Raw genomic sequence first — 21,398 nt, forward strand, 5'->3', positions numbered from 1 at the left:
TTAGATTTTGGTGGCTGCAAAGCAAGTGACAGGTCTGACCTGACCCTCACAAACTGCAGCTTCAGTCTGGTGAGTGTCAATGTCAATGTTGAAGTAAGAAATGCCTAAGAAAAGGCTTGTTTTGGTTATAGAGACAGGGTTTCTCTGTATAATCCTGGCTGTCTTGGATTTATAGACAGGTTGGGTGGCCTTGAACTCAGCCTCCCAGAGTGCTGGGATTAAAGATATGCAACCTTTGGGTTTAGGGTCAAATTCCTAAGTATTATACTTTATGTTTCACTGGCAGTTATCGTTACTTTTCAAAGCACAAGGAGCCCTGCATTTTGAAAGTAAGGACTTTTTGTAATAGGAATAATAGAAGACCCAGAGACTGATGTTGGGTTTCAAGCTGAAGATCAGAAAAGCAAAGCACCCAGCCACTAGCTCATATCTCTACCTCAGGCTGAAAGGGTTGTCCTTGGCGTGACTGGAGAATAAATCTACCAATCCTCACTGCAATCCTGTCTCCACCAAGCCACAGACTGCAATCCCAGACTCTGCCTCCTTTTATATCTCTCAAATTCTGGGATTAAAGGTGTGTGAGCCCAAGTGCTGAGATCTCTTTTGTGTGAGCTGTTTCTCCTTAGGACTGGATCAATTTCATGTAGCTCAGTGTGGCCTTGAACTAACAGAACCATCTGCTTGTCTTGTGAGTCCTAGGATTAAAGGTGTGTGCTACCATTGCCTGACTCTAGGGTTTGTGGCTAGCTTTGCTTTCTGTACCCTCAGGCAAGCTTTAATAAATATAAATAATCTATCACCACAACTCTTGGCCACAGTACACCAATACATCTGGGGTTTTGTTTTTTTCCCACAATGGTGTGGTATCTCCATCCTTCCTATGTGATCAGTAATATCAATAGTGCACAGGCAAAAAGGCTTGAAAATAAATGATGCACTCTGCATCTTGTTGGTCACAAATGAGGACCAGATACTTTGGACACATATTGGGGTCTTCTATATTAAAAATCCCTGATACCATCACTGCCACTGTTTAGGATTTTTGTAATGAAGCCAACTCATTTGAATCCATAAAAATGTCTTGCTAGGGTATAATGTTTAATAAAATTGGAAGGGGTGTGTGTGGCATATGCCTTTAATCCCAGAATCTGGTAGGCAGTTCTCTGAGTTCAAGGCCAGCCTGATCTACAGATCGAGTTCCAGGATGGCCAAAGCTACACAAAGAAACCCTATCATGGGAAACAAAACAACCACCAAAATAACAAAAACAGAAAGTCTTACATTTATTTATTTGGGCAAGGTGAGTACGCCAAGTGCATATGATGCCAGAGGACAACTCCCTAAAGTTAGCTCTCTCCTTCCATTGTAGCTCCCAGGGGCTAAACTGAGATGGTAAAGCCTGCCTATCACACATGAACTACTCTCAAATATGTTAAGCCAGCATTTCCAAGGCATTTTCCACAGAATCCTAGGAAGAAAACTGAGGAAAATACAAAGAATTTTGCATTAGAATGAGATTGGGACAGAATGTACATGTATGATACATCCTGTCTTTCCAGGAGTCTCCCACCCCAAACTTTTTTGGGGGAACAATTTCATACATGTATATAACAATCCCCTCTCACTACTCCCTATGTTTCCCATGAATCTTTCTTCTAAACAAGTGGTTGTCCTGCCCCCCCCAACCTCTCTGGCATTTTTTTTTTTTTTTTTTTTGGAGACCTAGAGTTTACTTAAGGTTACTTGCATGAGCACAGCTTGGGGAGTTTCTTACTGGATCTTGAGCAACTCACCAGTGGCTACACCATGAAGAAAATGACGCCCCCTCTCTCAGCAACCATTAATTGCCAATAGTCTGTCAGGAGCCCCTCCCCCATCCATGATGGAATGTGGATGTCCTCCAACTTGTGCAGTTGTTGAGTTCCTGGTGCAAAAGTCATGTCTTGTTCAGACGTTCTTTCTGCATTCCTCCCCACCTCCCAGCTCATACAGTCTTTCTTGCAAAATGTTCCCTAAAGTCTTGGAGGGGATAATATAGATGTCCCATTTAGGGTAGAGCACTTATTCTCAGTACTCTGAAGTTATGAGTCTGCACTCATTACCACCCATGACAAAAAAACAAAAAACAAAAAAAGCAGCTCTGATGAAAACTGACACACATCTATAGGTAAAAACAAGTATGTAGAAGGCAATTAGACAACATGTCTATTTAGCAAAATAGTAGTAGGATGTATTATCAGTAGTATGCCTCCCCCAGGGTTGGGGTGAAGGCTTGAAGGATAAAGTGCTGGCAATACATATATGAGGACCAGCACTCCCATCTCTAGCATGCATGTAAAAAGTCAGGCAGGGAAGGCAGTGCCTGTAATTCCAGCACTTGAGAGGCAGAGACAGGTATCCCAGGGTATTCTGTCTAGTTCGACTAGCTGGAACAGTGAGCTCCAGATTCTGCGCCACAATAGCATGAAGAGCCCTCAGCTGAGACATCCTATGTCAACTGCAAAGGATCATAGGAACACATGCACCCACACGCCCCCCCCCCCACAAGAACACAAACAGGGATGGTGGCTCAGACCTATATTTTTAGCATTTGGGAAGCTAGACAGCAGCCTCAGTCAAGAGATCATCTCCTGTGTCACAGTGAGTTAAAGGCCCATCTGGGCTAATGACATCCCACCAAAACTAAACCAAATACCAAAACCCAAGTCAAATGCAAGGGGCACAGTTACATGCAGACCATTTTGCTCTGGACATGGGCAAGTGGGAAGATCCAGTTTGACTTGCTAAAAGCACAAGTGAGCCATGGAGTAGATAGCATGAGTTCCTCTCAGCCGCCCAGCCAGCGCCCACGAGGACAGCACTTACAGACTACTGAACAAACTCCCACAAGTACCATTTAAAGTTGAAAGCGTCATGACTACAAGTTTAGTAGGAAGAGGTGACTCAGTACAGAGTGAAAGGAGGGGAGATGATAGCTGATTAAAGACAGATGGGTGTAGCTCAAACTTGTCAGTTTCTATGGAAGGTTTTTTGTTGTTTTCGCAGTGCTGAGGATCAAATCGAGGATAAATATTGTACCCGTGAAAGTTAATTTTTTAATTATTTTTAAATTTTATGTACATTGTTTTGTCACGGGTGTTGGATCCCCTGGAACTGGAGTTACACAGTTGTAAGCTGTCATGTGGGTACTAAGAATTGAACCTGGGTTCTCCTGAAGAGCAGCAGTCAGTGCTCTTAACCCCTGAGCCATCTCTCCAGCCCCCTGAAAGTAACTGAAAAAAAAAAAAAATACAGTGTTCTGCCTACATGTATGCCTGCACACCAGAAGAGGGCACCAGATTTCATTACAGATGGTTATGAGCAACCATGTGCAGCAAATTGAACTCAGGACCTCTGGAAGGGCAAGCAGCCAGTACTCTCAACCTCTGAGTCATCTCTCCAACCCCATGAAACTTAAGACATGAAATTCTATAGTACTGTATTTCTGTTGTTATAGTTGTCAGCCTGACATATACCTAGTTACCTGGGAAGAAGGAGTATCAGTTAAAAGAATTGCTGCCATCTGACTGGCTTTTGGGTACATCTGTAAGACATTTGCTTGACAACTATTTGGTGCAAGAGGGCCAAGCTACTATGGGTGGTGTCACCCCTGGGCAGGTGGGTCTTCATCATCTAAGGAAGCCAGCTGAACACGAGCCTGGAACAAGCCAGGAGCAGCATTCCCAGTCTGTGTTTCCGTTCTGCCTCTAGCTCCTGCCCGTGACCTGTAACCTGAGTAAATACATTTCTCACAAGGGCTTTTGCTCATGGTGCTTATAACAGCAACAGGGACACAAACTAGGCCATCTGTCAGAATAGACATTGAAACAATACAGAAAAGATTTAAATAATCAAACTCACTATACAAAAATAAACAAATTAGCTTTATTAAGTCACTTCAGCGCTTACATTGATTTGTTTTAAAAAAAATAACAGTTTAGAATATTATTGAAAGCGAATATGCACAATAAATAGAAAATGGGATGTGCAGTGCAGAGGAGTATTAATTAACTTATTTATCTGCTACCTACAGTGGCAGACAAGATTTTGACACAAAATTAGCATTTTGAAAGTGCAGGCAAAGCACCTGAGGGGAGGTTTCAAATGTTTGGAAAAGTAGCTTGGTGCTCTGGACCACTCACCAAAAACAAAAAACAAAACAAAAACCTACTCAGTGCATCTGGGAGCTACTTCCCAACTACACTGAATTATCTACTGCTACCTACAAGTACAACTAAAAATATCAAAGTGCTAAGACTTCATTAGCAGTACTTTAAATCAAAGTCTTAATGTTAAATATATGATTATTCAAATATCCTAAGCCATATGGCAGGCCCAATATCAATAAGTTACAAATACCCTGAACCTAATAACTTAAACATGATATGGCTAATATAACACACACTGTATCTTACCTACCCTTTCACGTAAGGGGATAATTAAAAGACTTTAGTTCCACTTCCCACTCAAACGAGGGATGCAGTATCCTAGCAACAGTGATGACAACCATTATTATAAAGGTAGAACCTGCAAATGTACACATTACTTTGAGTTACACTTGATTGAAGAAGAAATAATTCTATGTACAAGAGGGTCCATATTCATTGCACACATTTTCAATGGAGCAAGTGGGTTTAGAATCAAGGCAAGCTTAACAAATGCTTCCTGACTTCTCAGTGGACGGTGAGAGGACTTCCTAAAAGTAAATAAGCTAGTTAAAAGTAGGTGGTGCCAGCTCTTATTTTCCTGTTAGGTGTGGTGAATTTCATGAAGCATTAATTCCCGAGGAATGTTTGTTTCTGGACCATACAGTTTACTTGCTCTTCTTTCAAAGGCAGCTACCATTTGTTTCACAACTTCATCGAAGAACAGTGTAGCAAGCTGAGAGTGCAGAAGGGAGCGGAATTCAAAAGAAATCTGTAAGGGAATGTTAAAAATGGTTTCACACATATCTGCCAGGCATAATAACACATGTCTATAACCCTAGCATTCAGGAGGCTGAAGCAGGAGTACTGGGAATTTAAAACCAGCCTACTATACACAGCAAGTTTCAGGACAGCCTGAATACAAAATTAAAGAAGGGCTGAGCAAAGCTAGCCATGATGCTACAGGCCTGCAATTCCAGTTACTCAGGAGATCCAAGTTCAAGGTTTGCCTGGGCTAGAGTGAATGCAAGGCCTTTTTAAAGGTCTGGTGATGTAGCTCAATGATAAAGCACCTGTCCAACACATACAGAACACTGGGTCCAAACCTCAGCACTACAGGAAAAAGCAACTATTTCTCCTGCTGTATTTCTAGTTAGGAGAGTTCAGACTATGAACTGGCTATCTGAGGTGGAGCTGTGTGGGCTACCTCCAGGACAGATCTGGCACTCACTAGGAGATGGGATCCTTTTTATAGCAGTGCCTAACAACAGCTATCACGATGAGCCAGAGTAAATAAGACCAAAGACCTTACTCTAGGGCAGAGTTTCACTGGCTTCTGTAATAAGATGAAGAAGACAGGGAATAGCTTTGCTAAATAAAAATTTTAAATCTTTCACATTTATTTTAGTGTATGTGGGAATGTGCACAATTATGCAATGGCATGCAATGGAGGTCAGAGAACAACCTTCCTTCCACCACATCCCAGGGACTCAACTCAGGTTGCCAGCTCCACTTCTGATTCTGACTTAGGAGAGCATATGTAGAGGTCAGCAGACAATCTGCTAAAACAAGTTCTCTCTCCACCATGTAGGTCCTGGCTGGCGATTTAACTCAGGCCTCCACATCTTGCCAAAACTATTCTGATTTCTTATTAACAAACACTCTTGGCTTTACATGCAGTTTTCTCCACAAAAGGAGATAGGAAGTGACTGCTCTGACAATTATCATTTCTATGAGAAGTAACAGAAGGGAGTAGATATTGCCTGTGCATGCCATCCACAAACCAGTCAGAACTTTATTAATATTCTGTTGTTCTGGGTAGAATTTAAGGCAGTTACTATAAACAACAGTTTTAAAAAATTATATAACACTTTAACTTTCCTCTATCAGCTGACTGCAATGCTGGGCATCAGAGCTAGAGTTTCCAGTGAGACACATCCTAAGTCTTAACCTTTTTCCCTTATACTGGAACCTCTCACACACTGGACAAGGTCTCACTAAGTCATCTAGGACTCAAACACACTGAGTTCAGGCATCTATCTCATGATCTTCTTGCCTTATCGTCCTCAGCAGCTTGGATTATCCCATGTCTGACTCTGAGTTTTTTATCCTTAAATAACCTTTTCTTTAAAAAAAAAAAAAAACAAGGTCTCTATGTAGTCTTGTCTGTTCTGGAATTTGCTATGTAGACTAGGCTGGCCTTGGACTCACAGAGATCTTCCTGCCTCTGCCTCCCCAGTGTTGGAATTAAAGACATATGCCACCCCATCAGGTTAAATAACTTTCTTATAATTTTCTGTTTGTTTGTTTGTCTACAAGTTGAATTCTAGAACAGCCAGAGCTGCACAGTAAGATCCTGTCTTAAAAAACAAAACAACCGCCGGGCGTTGGTGGCGCACGCCTTTAATCCTAGCACTCGGGAGGCAGAGACAGGCGGATCTTTGTGAGTTCGAGACCAGCCTGGCCTATAAGAGCTAGTTCCAGGACTCCAAAGCCACAAAGAAACCCTGTCTCGAAAAACAAAAACAAAAACAAACAAACAAACAAAAAAAACAACCAAACAACCAAAAAAGGGCATTATTAGCTATTATGTGTTAACGGTATCTGCTCTAATCCTAGCACTCAGGAGGTTGAAGGATGATAGTGAAGTTGAGGCCAGGCCAAGCTATGCAGTAAACTGCAATCCAGCTCAGGCTACAAAGCAAAACCCTGCCTTAAAACAAACAAAAAAGCATAACTTGGGGCTGGCAAGAAGATGACTCAATGGAACTAACCACCAAGCCCAATGATCTGAGTTTAATTCCCAGGACCTACATGATAGAAGGACAGAAGAGACCCTTGAAAGCTATAAACAAGAACTTTATAGTAGACTTACTGAAAAATCCAAGGTACAAGTTCTTGGATAGCCAGGAAGACCTGGGCTAAAACGCCAAATAGTCTCCAAATGATTGAAAAGTTTCCCATCAGTACAAGATGCCTAGAACAAAATGGAAAGAAAAAAATAAATCCTTTTCATATGAGCAGGAATCTACCACGACTGGGGCTTATTTCCTTGAAAAGTAACTCTCTTTATCAGCTCAGAATACAAGAGATGAAGATGCCTAGTAGCTTGGTACAAGGAAGTAACTTTTTACCAAAGTCATTCTTCCTCCTCTAGGATCCCAGACTGTCAGCTGTTCTCTCTCATGTGCTCACCACTGTGCTACTGAGCCATATTTGATTTCACTTCTTTACCAAGAAAACAGTATGTGGGGGATGTAATTGCTCATGTGTGTTGGCCACAGGTGTCCTCCTCAATCACTAGTCATCTCTTTGAGGCAGGCTCTCTGTGATGTACAATCACTTTGGAGATACACTTCTGGCATGTCTATAGAGGATTATGGGATTAGGTCCACATGAAGGCCCACCCTAAATGTGGGCAGCATGAGTCCCAGAAATGTCCTAGACAGAATAAAAAGGATCACAATGATGTGATTCTTGACTGTAGATGCTGTGTGGCCCGTGGACCTCAAGCTTCTGTTGCCATGACTTCACCAACTGCCATGTTTTCTCTACCATGAGGAAAGGTTCACTTGAATTGTGAGCCAGAATAAATCCCTCCTCCCTTACACCACTTCATGTCAGGTGTGTGGCACAGCCACAAGGAAGTAAAACAGCCTCCCGAACCCAGGCCCATCCATCTGAGCTTCAGAGATCCAGCTGCCTCTGCCTGCCAGGACTGGGGGTCACAGCCCACACACCTCTCAGTGCTCAGGTCCTTGTGCTTGACAGTTAAGTACTTTGCCAACTGGGAAGACTTCCTACCCCAGGAAGTAGTTTTTAAAAAAAACCCATTTCCAGTTCTACTTCCAGGTGATTGTGAACAAGTAATATACTACACCCGTTTCTTTTTTTTTTTTTTTTTTTTTTTTTGGTTTTTCGAGACAGGGTTTCTCTGTGGCTTTGGAGGCTGTCCTGGAACTCGCTTGGTAGTCCAGGGTGGTCTCGAACTCACAGAGATCCGCCTGCCTCTGCCTCCCGAGTGCTGGGATTAAAGGCGTGCGCCACCAACGCCTGGCCACCCGTTTCTTTAAGTTGGAAAATAACATATACTTTATACCATCACTCTGAAATGGCTGACATATTCATAAAGTATCTGGTACATATTTTGAGGACAAATTATTTTGTCTGCTTATATGTCTGTGCACCACATACATGCCTAGCACCCACAGAAGTCAGAAGAGGGCATCAGGTCCCTGGGAACTATACTTACAGGCAGTTGCAGGCCACCATGTGTGTGGTGGGAACTGAACCCAGCCCTCTGAAAGAGCGGCTTCCTCACTGAGCCATCTCTCTGCTCCACATATAAACTTCTTTTCTCTCTTTCTTTTTTTTGTTTCTGGTCTTTCGAGACAGGGTTTCTCTGTGTAGCTTTGGAGCCTGTCCTGGAACTAGCTCTTGTAGACCAGGCTGGTCTCAAACTCACAGTGATCTGCCTGCCTCTATCTTCCAAGTGCTGGGATTAAAGGCGTGCGCCACCACCACCCAGCTCCTTTTAAAACTTTCTTTAGTCTTTCAACTGCCTTACCACTTCTCCTCTAACTTAAAAAAAAAAGTGTACCTGGAGATAGTGATGGCATACACCTTTAACCCCAGCACTTGGGAGGCAGAGAAAAGTGAATCTCTGTGAGTTCATGGCCAGCCTGGTCTGAGTTCTAGGATAGCCAGGGCTGTTACACAGAGAAACCCTGTTTCAGGAGGGGGAGAAATGTGTGTGGTAAAGTAATATGCTGAAAATATCAAATACATTGAATTTTCTTTTCTAGCCTCAAATTCACAATCCACTTGCCTGACTCTCTTTTACTGTTAGGATTGCGGGCTCTCATATCCAACTTCCCTCCCCCCAACATACCCTATTTTAATAGTGCAAAGATGAAAACATTTCTCACTTCCAAATGATTTATCTTGCAATTCAGTAGTCATCAGCAGAAGAAAAACAGAAAAAAAAACACCCTTCTCATTTTCAAATTTTACTCCAACTTCTATCTGAAAAGAATAATGCTAATGCTGTATAAACTAACACAATTAGGAAATACAACAAATGGTTTTTCCCCTCTCACTAGAAGTATCTTTTAAGCTATTACATATTATTTAACTCATTTAGTATAATAAACATGTAGGAATATTAAAACAAAACAAAACCAAAAAACAAACTTACCTTTACTAAATGTGGTTTTACCAAGGTTACAACTGATGTATACCGCTCCAAAACAGGAGGAAACCCAACTTCTAATCGGGTTTTACAATACCCAGATCTCCTAGATATTATGTCTGATTTTTTACACCAAGGAACGAAATGCTTATAATCTTCCATTCCTGATACCACATCATACATTTCTTGCATTGAGTATCTTAAGAAAAGAGATAAATAATATTAGCAACAGATTCTATGAGATCTGAGCTTTAAATAGGATATAAATAAAACATCTGAGTCATTTGGCACACATATTGAACCACAAAATGGAATAGATGAGTTCAAACAACATAGAGAGTGAAAAGGACTGCAAATACACATACAGCAGAGGTCACAATGACTATAGTCCCCACAGACTCATATATTTGAATGCTTAGTCATCAGGAGCGGCTGTATTTGAGAAGGATTAGGACAATTAGGAGGTAAGGAGCCTTGTTGGAGTAGGTGTGGCCTTATTGGAGGAAGTGTGTCACTAGGGGTAGGCTTTGAGGTTTCAAAAGCCCAAGCTAGACCCAAGCTCTCTCTGCCTGCAAATTGGGATGTAGCTCTCTATCACTTCTCCAGCACCATGCTGGCCATGCCTGCTTTTATGATGATAATGGACTAAGTCTCTGAAACTGTAAGCCAGCCCTCAATTAAATGCTCTCTCTCTTTTTATTTTATTTTATTTTTTTTTTTTTTGGTTTTTACAAGACAGGGTTTCTCTGTATTGTTCTGGAGGCTGTAGGTCCAGCCCGGCCTCGAACTCACAGAGATCCACCTGCCTCTGCCTCCCGAGTGCTGGGATTAAAGGCGTGCACCACCAACGCCTGGCTTAAATGCTCTCTTTTGTAAGAGTTGCCTTGGTCATGGTGTCTCTTCACAGTAATAGAACATCAACTAAGACAATGACCAAATGACAATAAAACTCTTGGAATATACGTAAAAATCCGGGAGCCAGATATTTATTATTCTTGCTCATAAAGGCAAGGAAAACACAGGAGCACATGCTACAATCCTAACTCTCAAGAGGCTCTGAGAGGAGGATTGCCAAGAGTTCAAGCCCATCTTGAGCTATATCGCAAGTACTATGCTAGCCAGTGCTACATAGTGAAACCCTGTCTCAAAATTCAAATAAACAAATAGATCCTGGACACAGCTAAACTATAACCCACCATAAAATTATAATTCATCTTAAATTACAAAAGGATATTTTGGGCAGGGCGGTGGTGGTGTATACCTTTATTAATCTCAGAACTCAGAAGGCAGAGGCAGGCAGATCTCTCAGTTTAAGGCTAGCCAGGGCTATACAGAGAAACTATTGTCTTAAAATTACTCCCCAAAATTGGGGAGGGAGGAGCATTTTGGGTTATAACAAATTTGAGCCTTCATATATGTTTTAGTTAGTCTTAATAATCATGAAAGAATAACAAAGATGCAAGTCATAAATTATTTCCTTTAAATATCAAGGTTACTTTTATCCTATACAGTTAATATAAGAGTCCTCAACAATATGCATAAATATATATAAAACAGCAAGGGTTATGGACAGGTTAACCTAGAAAAAGCAGTTTGATCTACAGGAAGACAATCCAGAGAGAAAGCAGCATGCCACTCTATAGAAAAATATGTGTGCTCTTAATAAAATTACTACTATATACAAACCCTATAATTCTTCTCTCTGAGTACTCTTTCCGTTTATTTACTAATGGTGCAGTGATTTTGAAGAATGTTCTTGCATAGATCTCTTTAGGCAAACCTGAGGTATGCGGTGGTAGAGTTCTGTTCATCAGTATACCACAGGAAGCTAAGTATCTAAAAAACAATTTATAACATTTAAAACAAAAGTAGACACAAATTATACAGGCATTATAAAAACCAATCATATTTCAGAAGAACTTGCAATTTTAGAATAGTGCTGAATACACAGGCATAGACTCAAAGATAATCTTCTAAACAGCATAAAGAAAATTACAACAGGGGCTGGAGAGGTGGCTCTGAGGAAAAGAGCACTAGGTGTTCTTCCAGAGGACCCAGGTTCTCAACTGTCTGTAACCCCGTTCTAGGGGATCTGACACCGCCATACAGACTTACATGCAGGCAAACCACCACTATACATAAAATATAATTGAGTAAATCTAAAGTAAAAGAATAAAACTGAAACAACAGCTGACAGCTGGCAGCTGTGTATTACAACACACTATGCCATAGGCTTGCCTGTGTATTCTCCATCTATTACCCAGTTCACCTTATACATCCAAGCTGTTTCCTGCACACCAGTGAGACCTGAACCAGATCTCAGTCTCGGATTTGGAATCTGGAATCTGGCGCTGTCAGAGTTGCTGCTCCTCTGACTTCCTAATAATTTATTTCAGCATGCATGTATTACAGTATATCCTGTTACAAAGTGGTAGCTGATTCAGGTGAGCCTGTCAGAAGCCAAGGATGCTCATGTTCACCCTTTTAAGAAACTTATTTACGTATGAGTGTTCTGTCTGCTTGTATGCCTGCACACCAGAAGAAGGCATCAGATCCTGTCATAGATGGTTGTAATCTACCAGGTAGTTTATTGGGAGCCACCATTCACTCACTGTGTGGTTGCTAAGAATTGAACTCAGGACCCTGGAAGAGTCATCAGTGCTCTTAACAGCTGAGTTCTAGGCCTGTTCATCTTTATCTAACAAACTTACTGAATAACTATTTTATACTATCCAACCACTATTAGTCCACATACTGGTAAGCTCTTCATCCCCATACACATAGGCTCTTATTCTGGGCTTGACTGCTAATCACTACAGATTATCACAGTGAACAGAACAAATATGAACCTTCCAAAGATTACACTGTAGCTAGGAATTCAAAGGGCACCTGCACTCACACATACATTCTCATACACAGATACGGAAACATAACTGAAAATAAAACTCTGGGCTAGAGATGGTTCATCCTTTAACAGTGTAGACTGTTCCTGCAGACACCTGAGTTCAGTTTTCAGAACCCAAACTGGGCAGCTCACAATGTTCCAGATCTGAACCTTCTTCTGGACTCTGAGAGCACCTACACTCATGTGTACACACACACACACAGACCCATATATACACAAATTAAAAAAAAAAGATAAAAGTCTGGTGGAACCAGAAAAAATGCTCTGTAGGTAAAGACATTAACTCAAAAACCTGACAATACTGAAACCCATGTAAAGACAAAAGGAGAGAACCAACTCTACCAAATTGTCCTCTGACGCTCACACACTCATCGAACATCATATACACAAATACAGACTAGTAAGTATTTTTCTTAAAGCGCTAAAAACAAATGGGTAGGGAGTCATGATCAGAATCTTTAGATAAGGTGTCCCTGGAATCTCTGGAAGTTTTGTTTTAGTGTCTATGTAAGAAGTAGAACTGCTTAGTGGCACAGGCCTGTAATCCCCAGGAGGTTAAGGCAAGATCTTGAGTTCAAGGCCACCCTGGGAAACCTATTAAAAGTCTCAAAATTAAAATGGGTTGGGGCTATAGCTCAATGGTAAAATGTATATACACATGAATATAAAAACATACTCATTCACAAGTAAATAATGTAAATAAATGGGAGGGCATTCCAAGTGGTAGGGAAAGAGCTTAGCAGTATCTGACACAGCAGTACACACCCGAAATCCCAGAACTCTGGGAGGCAGAGGTAGAAAGATCCAGACAGGGAGACTCTGCCTAACCAACAAACAAGCAACCAGGGGCAGACACTTGTAATTTCAGCACAAGGGAGGGTCAGAGATTAAGGCCATCCAAAGCTACAAGAGTTTGAAGTCAGCTTGGACTACATGAGAGTCTGTCTCAAACCAGACAAACTCAGAAAGGACCAGCAATGTAGGAGCAGTGTAACAGGCCAGGAGGACAGTATTAAAAATACAGAAGGCTGAAGAGATGGCCCAGTGGGAAAAACTCCTGCCATGCAAGCATGGGAACCTCAGTTCTCAAGAACCCACACAGAAGTCAGATGCATATAGCATGCTGTTCCCTCCACACTTAAAAGGAAGCCCTGGGAGTGCACACACACAAAGTGTATACAGACAACAAACGAAGAAGGAAACTAACTGTACAGTTGCAAGACAGAGAGACATCAAGCTGGAACTGAGCTGGGAGCCTCCTCTCTACTGAAGGCAGACTTTCACGGTGCAAGAAGGTGCTATGGCAGACTGCTATGGATCAAGTCATTAATAGTACTGCCCAGCTGAGAACACTGAGCTACAGTATCAACTTAGCAGGCAAGATGTGCTCAATAGTGCAATACTGACATGACTACTATGCGAGTAATGGATGTTTTTTCTGGTTGGATCTGAGGTCTACTCCACAAGAAATTCATGCCTGGTACTGTGAATCTGGAACCTATTACGGTTGTTTTGCTAAATGGACATGTTGTCAAACAGTTTTCTTTTTTTTTTAATATTTTATTTATTTATTGTGTATACAGCCTTCTGTCTGCATGCCAGCAGAGGGCACCAGATCCCATTCAAGGTGGTTGTGAGCCACCATGTGGTTGCCGGGAATTGAACTCAGGACCTCTAGAAGAACAGTCAGTGCTCTTAACCGCTGAGCCATCTCTCCAGCCCCGTCAAACAGTTTTCTACATACTTAATTTATACACATAACTGACTGCTACATTCAGCCTGTCAGACAAGTTTCCTTTTGCACACAGAAACTCATGGCCAGCTAAACTACTGAAAATAAGTGACTAGTGACTGAGCAGTCAGCCTTAAATGGGACATCTATATCACCCGGTCCAAGGTTCAAGGAACACAGCAGAAGAATGGGTAGTAAACAATCTAAAAGTGAAGGCTAAAGAGGAACGATACAAATTAAAGGTCTCCTGGACAGGAGATGGCTGCTACACTCAGGAATGCCCCACAGCTATGGTTGCCTGCCACCACCTCCTGAGTGCTGAAGACTAAAAGCATGCAACACCATATCCAGTTTCTTTTACTTGGGGGTCACAGAGATGTCTCAGCAAGTAAAGGTGCTTGTCACCAAGCCTGATGACCTGAGTTCCACCCCAATGGCCCACGGTGTAAGTTTTATGACTTCTCCATGTACACACACCATGCTCTGTAGCACATGTACACCCACAGTAATTAACATAAAGTTGACAAAGCCTAGGCACACACATTTAATCCTAGCACTTGTGAGGCAGATGCAGTTTGATCTTTGTGAGATCAAGGCCAGTATGGTCTATAGAGTGAGTTCCAGGACAGCTAGAACAACACAGTGAGACCCTATCTCAATAAACAAATAAAATGTTGACACTGAGAATTTATAAAAATAACTTAAACTATGTGCATGGCCACAAAAGAGAACAAAAACAAACAAACAATCTTGGATAACCTGGAACTTGCTAGGTAGACCAGGTCAGCCCTGAACTAGCAGAGATCCACCTGCCTCTGCCTTCTGTCTTTTTCCTTGTTTGCTTTTGTTTTTGAGACAGAGTCTTACTCTGTGTTAACCAGGTGAGATTTGAGCTCGGAATCTTGTGTGTCAGCCTCCTGTGGTGCTGGGATTACAGGCATGCAGCATGAATCTTGATAATAAGTCTTTTAAAAAACATTATGTGCCTGCGAGTACTGGTGACTAAGAAGGCCAAAGGCCTTGGATCTCCTGGAGTACAAAGTGCATACCAGATTCTCTATGTGAAGGCTGGGTACCACAAAAGCCAGCACCAGACTTTTGTTTTCAAGATAATAGATGGGCCAGGTATGATGGCACACCTGCCTTTACTCCCAAGACTTGAGAAGTGAGGCAGGTGAATCTCTGTTCCAGGATTATACCAAGAGACCATGTCTCAAAACAAAACAAAAATGTAGCACACACCTAGCATGCACAAGGCCAGAGTCCCCACCAGAGGACAGACGGACAGACAGACACAGGCACACAGACACACCTTCAAGATGCCTGTTGCCAAAGAGTCAAGCTGAGTAGGAAGTCCTCCAAGACACCCTTATACAATCTGATCAAACTCCTAAGAAAATTGTGGCCAGGCGATGGTGGCGCACCCCTTCAATCCCAGCATGCGGGAGGCAGAGGCAGGTGGATCTCTGTGAGTTCCAGGCCAGCCTGGTTTATAAAGTGAGTTCCAAGACAGCCACCAAAACAATACAGAGAAACCCTGTCTTGAAAAAAAAAAAAAGAAAAAGAAAAGAAAACTGTGTATGCTTAAAACATTAACAGATTTCCTGATCACTATGGTTCCAGTGTTCTGGACAACACATCTATTTTTTTATACATTATTAAGGAGTAGAGGTATAAGGCTAAGCAGTAGTTGAGCTGGTTAACATGTTCATGGCCCACAAGTGGCTCTAGCACCTCTTATTCACCTGCCCCGAGAGGCTAGAATTCCAACGTAGCCATACACTTAACTGCTTACACAATTAAACCAGCAAATGAATACTGACACACTGCAAACACAGTTCTGATCACTAATATTCCAAAACTACTCTTTCAAACAACCTATTATGATAAAGGGCAGAACACAAGCTAATGTAACATTTTATGTATTCACAAACCATTTATGTTGCCGTTCTGGGTTGTTTTTTTCTGTTTCTTTTTGACATCCAGTGTCTCAATACGTCCCAAGCTGGTCTGGACATCCTGAGCACAAGCCTCAGACTACAGGCAACAAATGAGCATTTAATGAGTAATATAAGCAGATCTGAAGTATAAGGAGGTTATGTCCTGTTTGGAAAGCTATGAGTTGAAGATAACTATCTGATTTCACTTAGTTTCAACAAATTCTGTGGGGTTTGGAGGTGGAGCACTGCTGATACTTTTTATTTGTTTTTGAGGCAAGATCTAACCATGTCGTTCTAGCTGGTCTGGAATTAGCTATGCAGACCAGGTAGACCTCAAATACTAGGTCCCGCCTCTTTGCTGCTATTTTAAAGTCTTCAACTGAAATCTCCTGAAGCTCACCAAGATCTGTGCTTTCTCCTCCATAACGTATACATACTATTCATTTCAAATATGAATTTTGCTTTTTGGTCTTGAGACAGGGTCTCACTTTGTAACTTAGGTTGGTCTCGAACTCACAGCGGTCCTCCTACCTTAGCCTCACTGCCAGGATTACAGGTGTGAGCCACCACGCCTAGAGAATTTTAATTTTTGAGAATAGTTTATTACAGTATTAATAAGTTATTACGCAGAAACTGCGTAACAAACTTACAGTACCCTTCATGTCTCTACATTCATTTCCATCCTCAACACCCTCCCCCATAAGTGGGCCAACCAGGAAAACTGAAGGCAAAGCCGACTTCAAGGTTACAGGACCCGTAAGTTACAGCGGAGTGGAAAAAACCACAACAGGTGCTCTCTGTTGGCTGCGTTTCATATTCCGCGGGCCGAGTGGCCGGAGTCGAAGAACTCGGCGGCAAGTGAGAAAGCTTGTCAGACGGTTCACCGCCAGGACACGCATTCCCACGGCTCCGGGGGCCGTCGGCGCAGTTCAAACTTCTGCTGACCGCCGCTGACCACCGCGAGGAGACCAGAAGAGTGGGAGCTGGAGGCCCGGCGGCTTCTCAGCTGCTCCCACCGCCGTCCAGTCGCTGACTCACCCCGAAAACACGAAAAGCACGCGGGCCGGTCGGCCGAGCGCCGCGCCCCAGTTCTCCCGACCCGGCCCGAGCCCCGAGCCTAGTCTAACTAAGGTCAGCGACCGTGCTTCACGCCCGCCCGGAAAACCTCCGCTCGCTACCTGACGTTGCGCGCAGGCCCCCGCGTTGGTGCTTCCGCCACGGTGGTCGACTTCGGACGGCATACCGACACCACCCTGGTCAGGGCTCTCTGACCGGTCCGAGCTGCCATGATAGTCTACCTGAAGCTGGTAGCCAACGCCGGCACCCGGCCCGAGGCGCCGCCCTCAGGCCGGGCTCCTGCACCTCCCAGCCAATCCGCGGGCCCTCTGGGCAACTGGACACGCCCCTTCCACTCCCCCCCCCCCAACCCCATGACGTCAAGCTGACGCCAGACTGACGCACGCTCCCAGGACGCGCCGCCTCCCGCCGGCCAATCAGAGGGGCGCGGGTCTCCAGGACACTCGCGCCCCTTCTGCCGCGCGCCTGCGCACTTATGCAATCTTCGTGAAGGCCCCCTCCTGAGCTCACCCGCAGTCCTGGTCACATTGTCTGTGGTTTTTCCGGGTAGCGCCTCGAGGCTGGGCTAGCGAGGCCAGCCCTGCAGCGGGATAGAAGCTCAGCTAATTATGTAACTGTCCGTCCTCGTCGTCGGGTTTCCTCTTCCCCCCCATGCTGAGCCCGGCACGTTCTCGCGCCTGCTGCCAAGCCTGGCAGATCTTACTGTGTAATATCTAAAACAGTACCTGGTGTACTTGGTGTACTGACCCTGAGGGGTTGTTCCAGGTTAATGAGCGCAACTCCCAGTCATGCTGTCCAGGAAAAAGCCACCGGACTAGGCAGTACTAGCTGCCCTTTTCCTACGTGGCCAACGTTTGTTTTGGTGTTGATTTTATGGACTAGGATTCCCTCCTTTCATACAAAGCAACGACTTTGGTTGCCACATTTCGGGACTGGATGAGGCCCTGATTTTTTTTTTTGTTCCCAAGTCCTTGTTTAACCTCTGTAGTCCCTAGCTTCTCGTAAAGGTAGAGTAGCACTTACTATTTTAACACACCTGAAAAATTTTTACATTTATTTATGAGGGGGCACACTTGGCACACTTGTGAAGGTCAGAGTCCATTTTCTTCTCTTGTGGGCCAGAACTCACTTCACAGACTTACACAGCGAGTATTTTACCCATTTAGCCTCTTTCTGGTTCTAATACCATTTTTATAAGGACATAACACCGTTTTGTAAAACTTGTGCCACGTGTGTGTTTGGGACTGCTGTGAGATATGTGTCTGGCACATGAAGGTTAGAGGACAGATTTGTGAAATCCCTTTCCCGCTTCCATCTTTGTGTGGGTTCCAATTTGCTTAATAGAGTTTTGAGAAATAAACGAGATTGTCGGTTAAACATAGGCAACAAATTTTTTTCCTTTCTTTTTTTAAATTTTATTTTTAAATTTAAATTAGAAACAAGGTTGCTTCACATGTCAATCCCAGCTCCCTCTCCCTCCCCTCCTCCCACGTCACTGTCCCACCAACCCCTTCTCCCCCTACCCCATCCCCGCTCTTTTCCCCAGGGAGGGTGAGGCTTCCATGGGGGGGTATCCATAGTCTGTCATTTCATCCAGGGCAGGACCTAGGCCCTCCCCCCAAGAGTCCAGGCTGAGAAAGCATCTCTCATTGTGGGATGGGCACCCAAAGTCCATTTGTATGCCAGGGATAAATACTGATCTACTACCCAAGGCCCCATAGATTGCCTAGGTCTCCTCACTGACACCCACATTCAGGAGGTATAGATCAGTCCCATGCTGGATTGCCAGCCATCAGTCTGGGGTTCAAGAGATCCCCCTTGTTCAGGTCAGCTGTTCCTGTGGGTTAAACAAGCCCAGTCTTGACCCCTATGCTCATCAATCCTCTCTGTCACTGGTTCCCTTGAGTTCAGCTCAGTGTTTAGCTGTGTGTGTCTGTCTCTGCTTCCATCAGTCATTGGTTGAAGGTTCTGTTTCCCAGACTCTCTGGCAGTGGGATTATAGGCTGGCACTCCCTGATCCATGTCTAAAATCCATATATGAGTGAGTACATACCATGTTTGTCTTTTTATGATTGGGTTACCTCACTCAGGATGGTTTCTTCTAGTGCCGTCCATTTGCCTGCAAATTTCAAGATTCCGTTGTTTTTTTTTTTTCTCTGAATAGTACTCCATTGTGTAAATGTACCACATTTTCTCTATCCACTCTTCAGTTGAGGGGCATCGAGGTTGCTTGCAGGTTCTGGCTATTACAAATAATGCTGCTACGAATACAGTGGAACAGATGTCCTTGTTGTATGAATATGCATCTTTTGGGTATATGCCTAAGAGTGAAATTGCTGGGTCTTATGGTAGGCTGATTCTCATTTTCCTGAGGAAACCCCATACTGATTTCCAAGTGGCTGTATGAATTTGTACTCCCACTAGCAGTGGAAGAGTGTTCCCCTTTCTCCACATTCTCTCCAGCATAAGCTGTCATTGGTGTTTTTGATTTTAGCCGTTCTGACAGGAGTAAGATGATTATCTCAGGGTTGTTTTGATTTGCATTTTCGTGATGGCTAGAGATATTGAACACTTTCTTAAGTGCCTCTCAGCCATTTTGGATTCCTCTATTGAGAATTCTCTATTTAGTTCTGTAGCCCATTTTTAAATTGGATTCTTTGGTGTTTTGGAGATTTGCTTCTTGAGTTCATTGTAAATTTTAGAGATCAGCCCTCTGTCAGATGTGGGGTTAGTGAATATCTTTTCTCATTCTGTGGGATGCCTTTTTGTCTTGTGGGCTGTGTCTTTTGCCTTACAGAAGCTTCTCAGTTTCGGGAGGTCTTATGTATTAATTGTTGACCTCAGTGTCTGTGCTACGGGTGTTATGTTCAGGAAACGGTCTCCTGTACCACTTCTCTTCAAAGAGGTTCAGTGTGGCTGGATTTATGTTGAGGTATTTGATCCATTTGGATTTAAATTTTGTGCATGGCAATAGACATGGATCTATCCACATTCTTCTACATGCCAGTATCCAGTTATGCTAGCACCCTTTGTTGAAGATGCTTTCTTTTTTCCATTGTATATTTTTAGCTTCTTTGTCTAAGATCAGATGTTCATACATGTATGGTTAATGTCAGGGTGTTCAATTCAATTCCATTGGTCTACCTCTCCATTTTTGTTGCCAATACCAAACTGCTTTCAGGACTATAGCTCTATAATAGAACTTGAAATCAGGGTTGGTGATGCCTCCGGGAAGTTGCTTTGTTGAATAGGGTTGTTTTGGCTACCCTGGGTCTTTTGTTTTTCCATATAGTTGACTATTGTTCTTTCAAGGTCTGTGAAGAATTGTGGTGGGATTTTAATGGGGATTGCATTGAATCTGTAGATTGCTTTTGGCAAGATTGCCATTTTTAGTACGTTGATCCTACCTATCCAAGAGCATGGGAGATCTCTCCATTTTCTGGTGTCTTCTTTAATTTCTTTTTTTAAAGACTCAAAGTTCTTGTGATACGGATCTTTCACTTGTTTGGTTAGCATTACCCCAAGGTACTTTATGTTGTTTGTGGCAATTGTAAAGAGTGATGATTCTCTGATTTCTTTCTCAGCCCTTTTGTCATCTGTATATAGTAGGGCTACTAATTTTCTTGAGTTGATCTTGTGTCCTGCCACTTTGCCAAAAGTATTTATCAGCTGTAGGTGCTCCCTGGTAGAGTTTTTTGGGTCACTTATGTAAACTATCATATCATCTGCAAATAGTGAAAGTGTTACCTCTTCCTTTCCAATTTGTATCCCCTTGATTTCCTTTTGGGCAACAAGTATTTTGAAGAACTTACTAGGTGCTGAAGAAGTGAATGAATCTGCCTCCTCAGAGAGCTTATATTCCAAAGTAGAGATGGAATCGATATACAATACAAAATCAGATAAATTCATATCACGCAGGATAAAAAAATTAAAAAGGGTAGGTCATAATGGTACATGCCTGTAGTTCTGGCACTGGAGAGACAGAAAGAAAAGGTACTCCAGGCTAGATTGAACTAACTACACAGTGAGTTTCATGGAAAGCCCTGCAGCTGTTTGTGTGAATAGCCAACAAGGTAGGTCTCCAAGAAAGTGACACTGAACACATACTGATACACACACACACACACACACACACATGCATGTGTGTGTACACAAATATACACAAAATAAACAAATGTAAAAAAATACAATAGCATTTACTCGATTCCTTGTCCTCTTGTCTGAGGAGGTCAAGTTTCTATCCTGTCCCCCATCTCTATCTCTTTAACCAACTTAACCCCTCTTTGTCCTGTAAGACTGACGCAGTGTTCATCTGTTTGTGTTGTCAAAACAGAATACCTGGACTTTGGGTTGAAATCAGTGGTAAAGT

At 42.9% G+C, this 21,398-nt stretch overlaps 1 protein-coding gene across 2 annotated transcripts; it reads right to left on the reverse strand.

Moving 5' to 3' along the window:
* Nucleotides 1-3,902: 3,902 nt before the first annotated feature.
* Coq10b (coenzyme Q10B) lies at nt 3,903-17,342 on the reverse strand. Of its 2 annotated transcripts, none has more exons than XM_040753608.1 (5): nt 17,131-17,342; nt 11,062-11,211; nt 9,382-9,574; nt 7,060-7,161; nt 3,903-4,956 (listed from the first exon to the last, which is right to left on the reverse strand). In XM_040753608.1, the coding sequence occupies exons 1-5, from the start codon at nt 17,238-17,240 to the stop codon at nt 4,789-4,791; spliced, it is 723 nt and encodes a 240-aa protein (XP_040609542.1). In that variant the 5' UTR covers nt 17,241-17,342; the 3' UTR covers nt 3,903-4,788. The 2 variants fall into 2 exon arrangements, with proteins under 2 accessions (XP_040609542.1, XP_040609543.1); XM_040753609.1 differs by lacking the exon at nt 17,131-17,342 and adding an exon at nt 15,947-16,474.
* Between the last annotated feature and the right edge of the window lie 4,056 nt (nt 17,343-21,398).

Source organism: Mesocricetus auratus, unplaced genomic scaffold, assembly GCF_017639785.1.
Source record: "Mesocricetus auratus isolate SY011 unplaced genomic scaffold, BCM_Maur_2.0 Super-Scaffold_100010, whole genome shotgun sequence".
Classification (NCBI taxonomy): domain Eukaryota; kingdom Metazoa; phylum Chordata; class Mammalia; order Rodentia; family Cricetidae; genus Mesocricetus; species Mesocricetus auratus.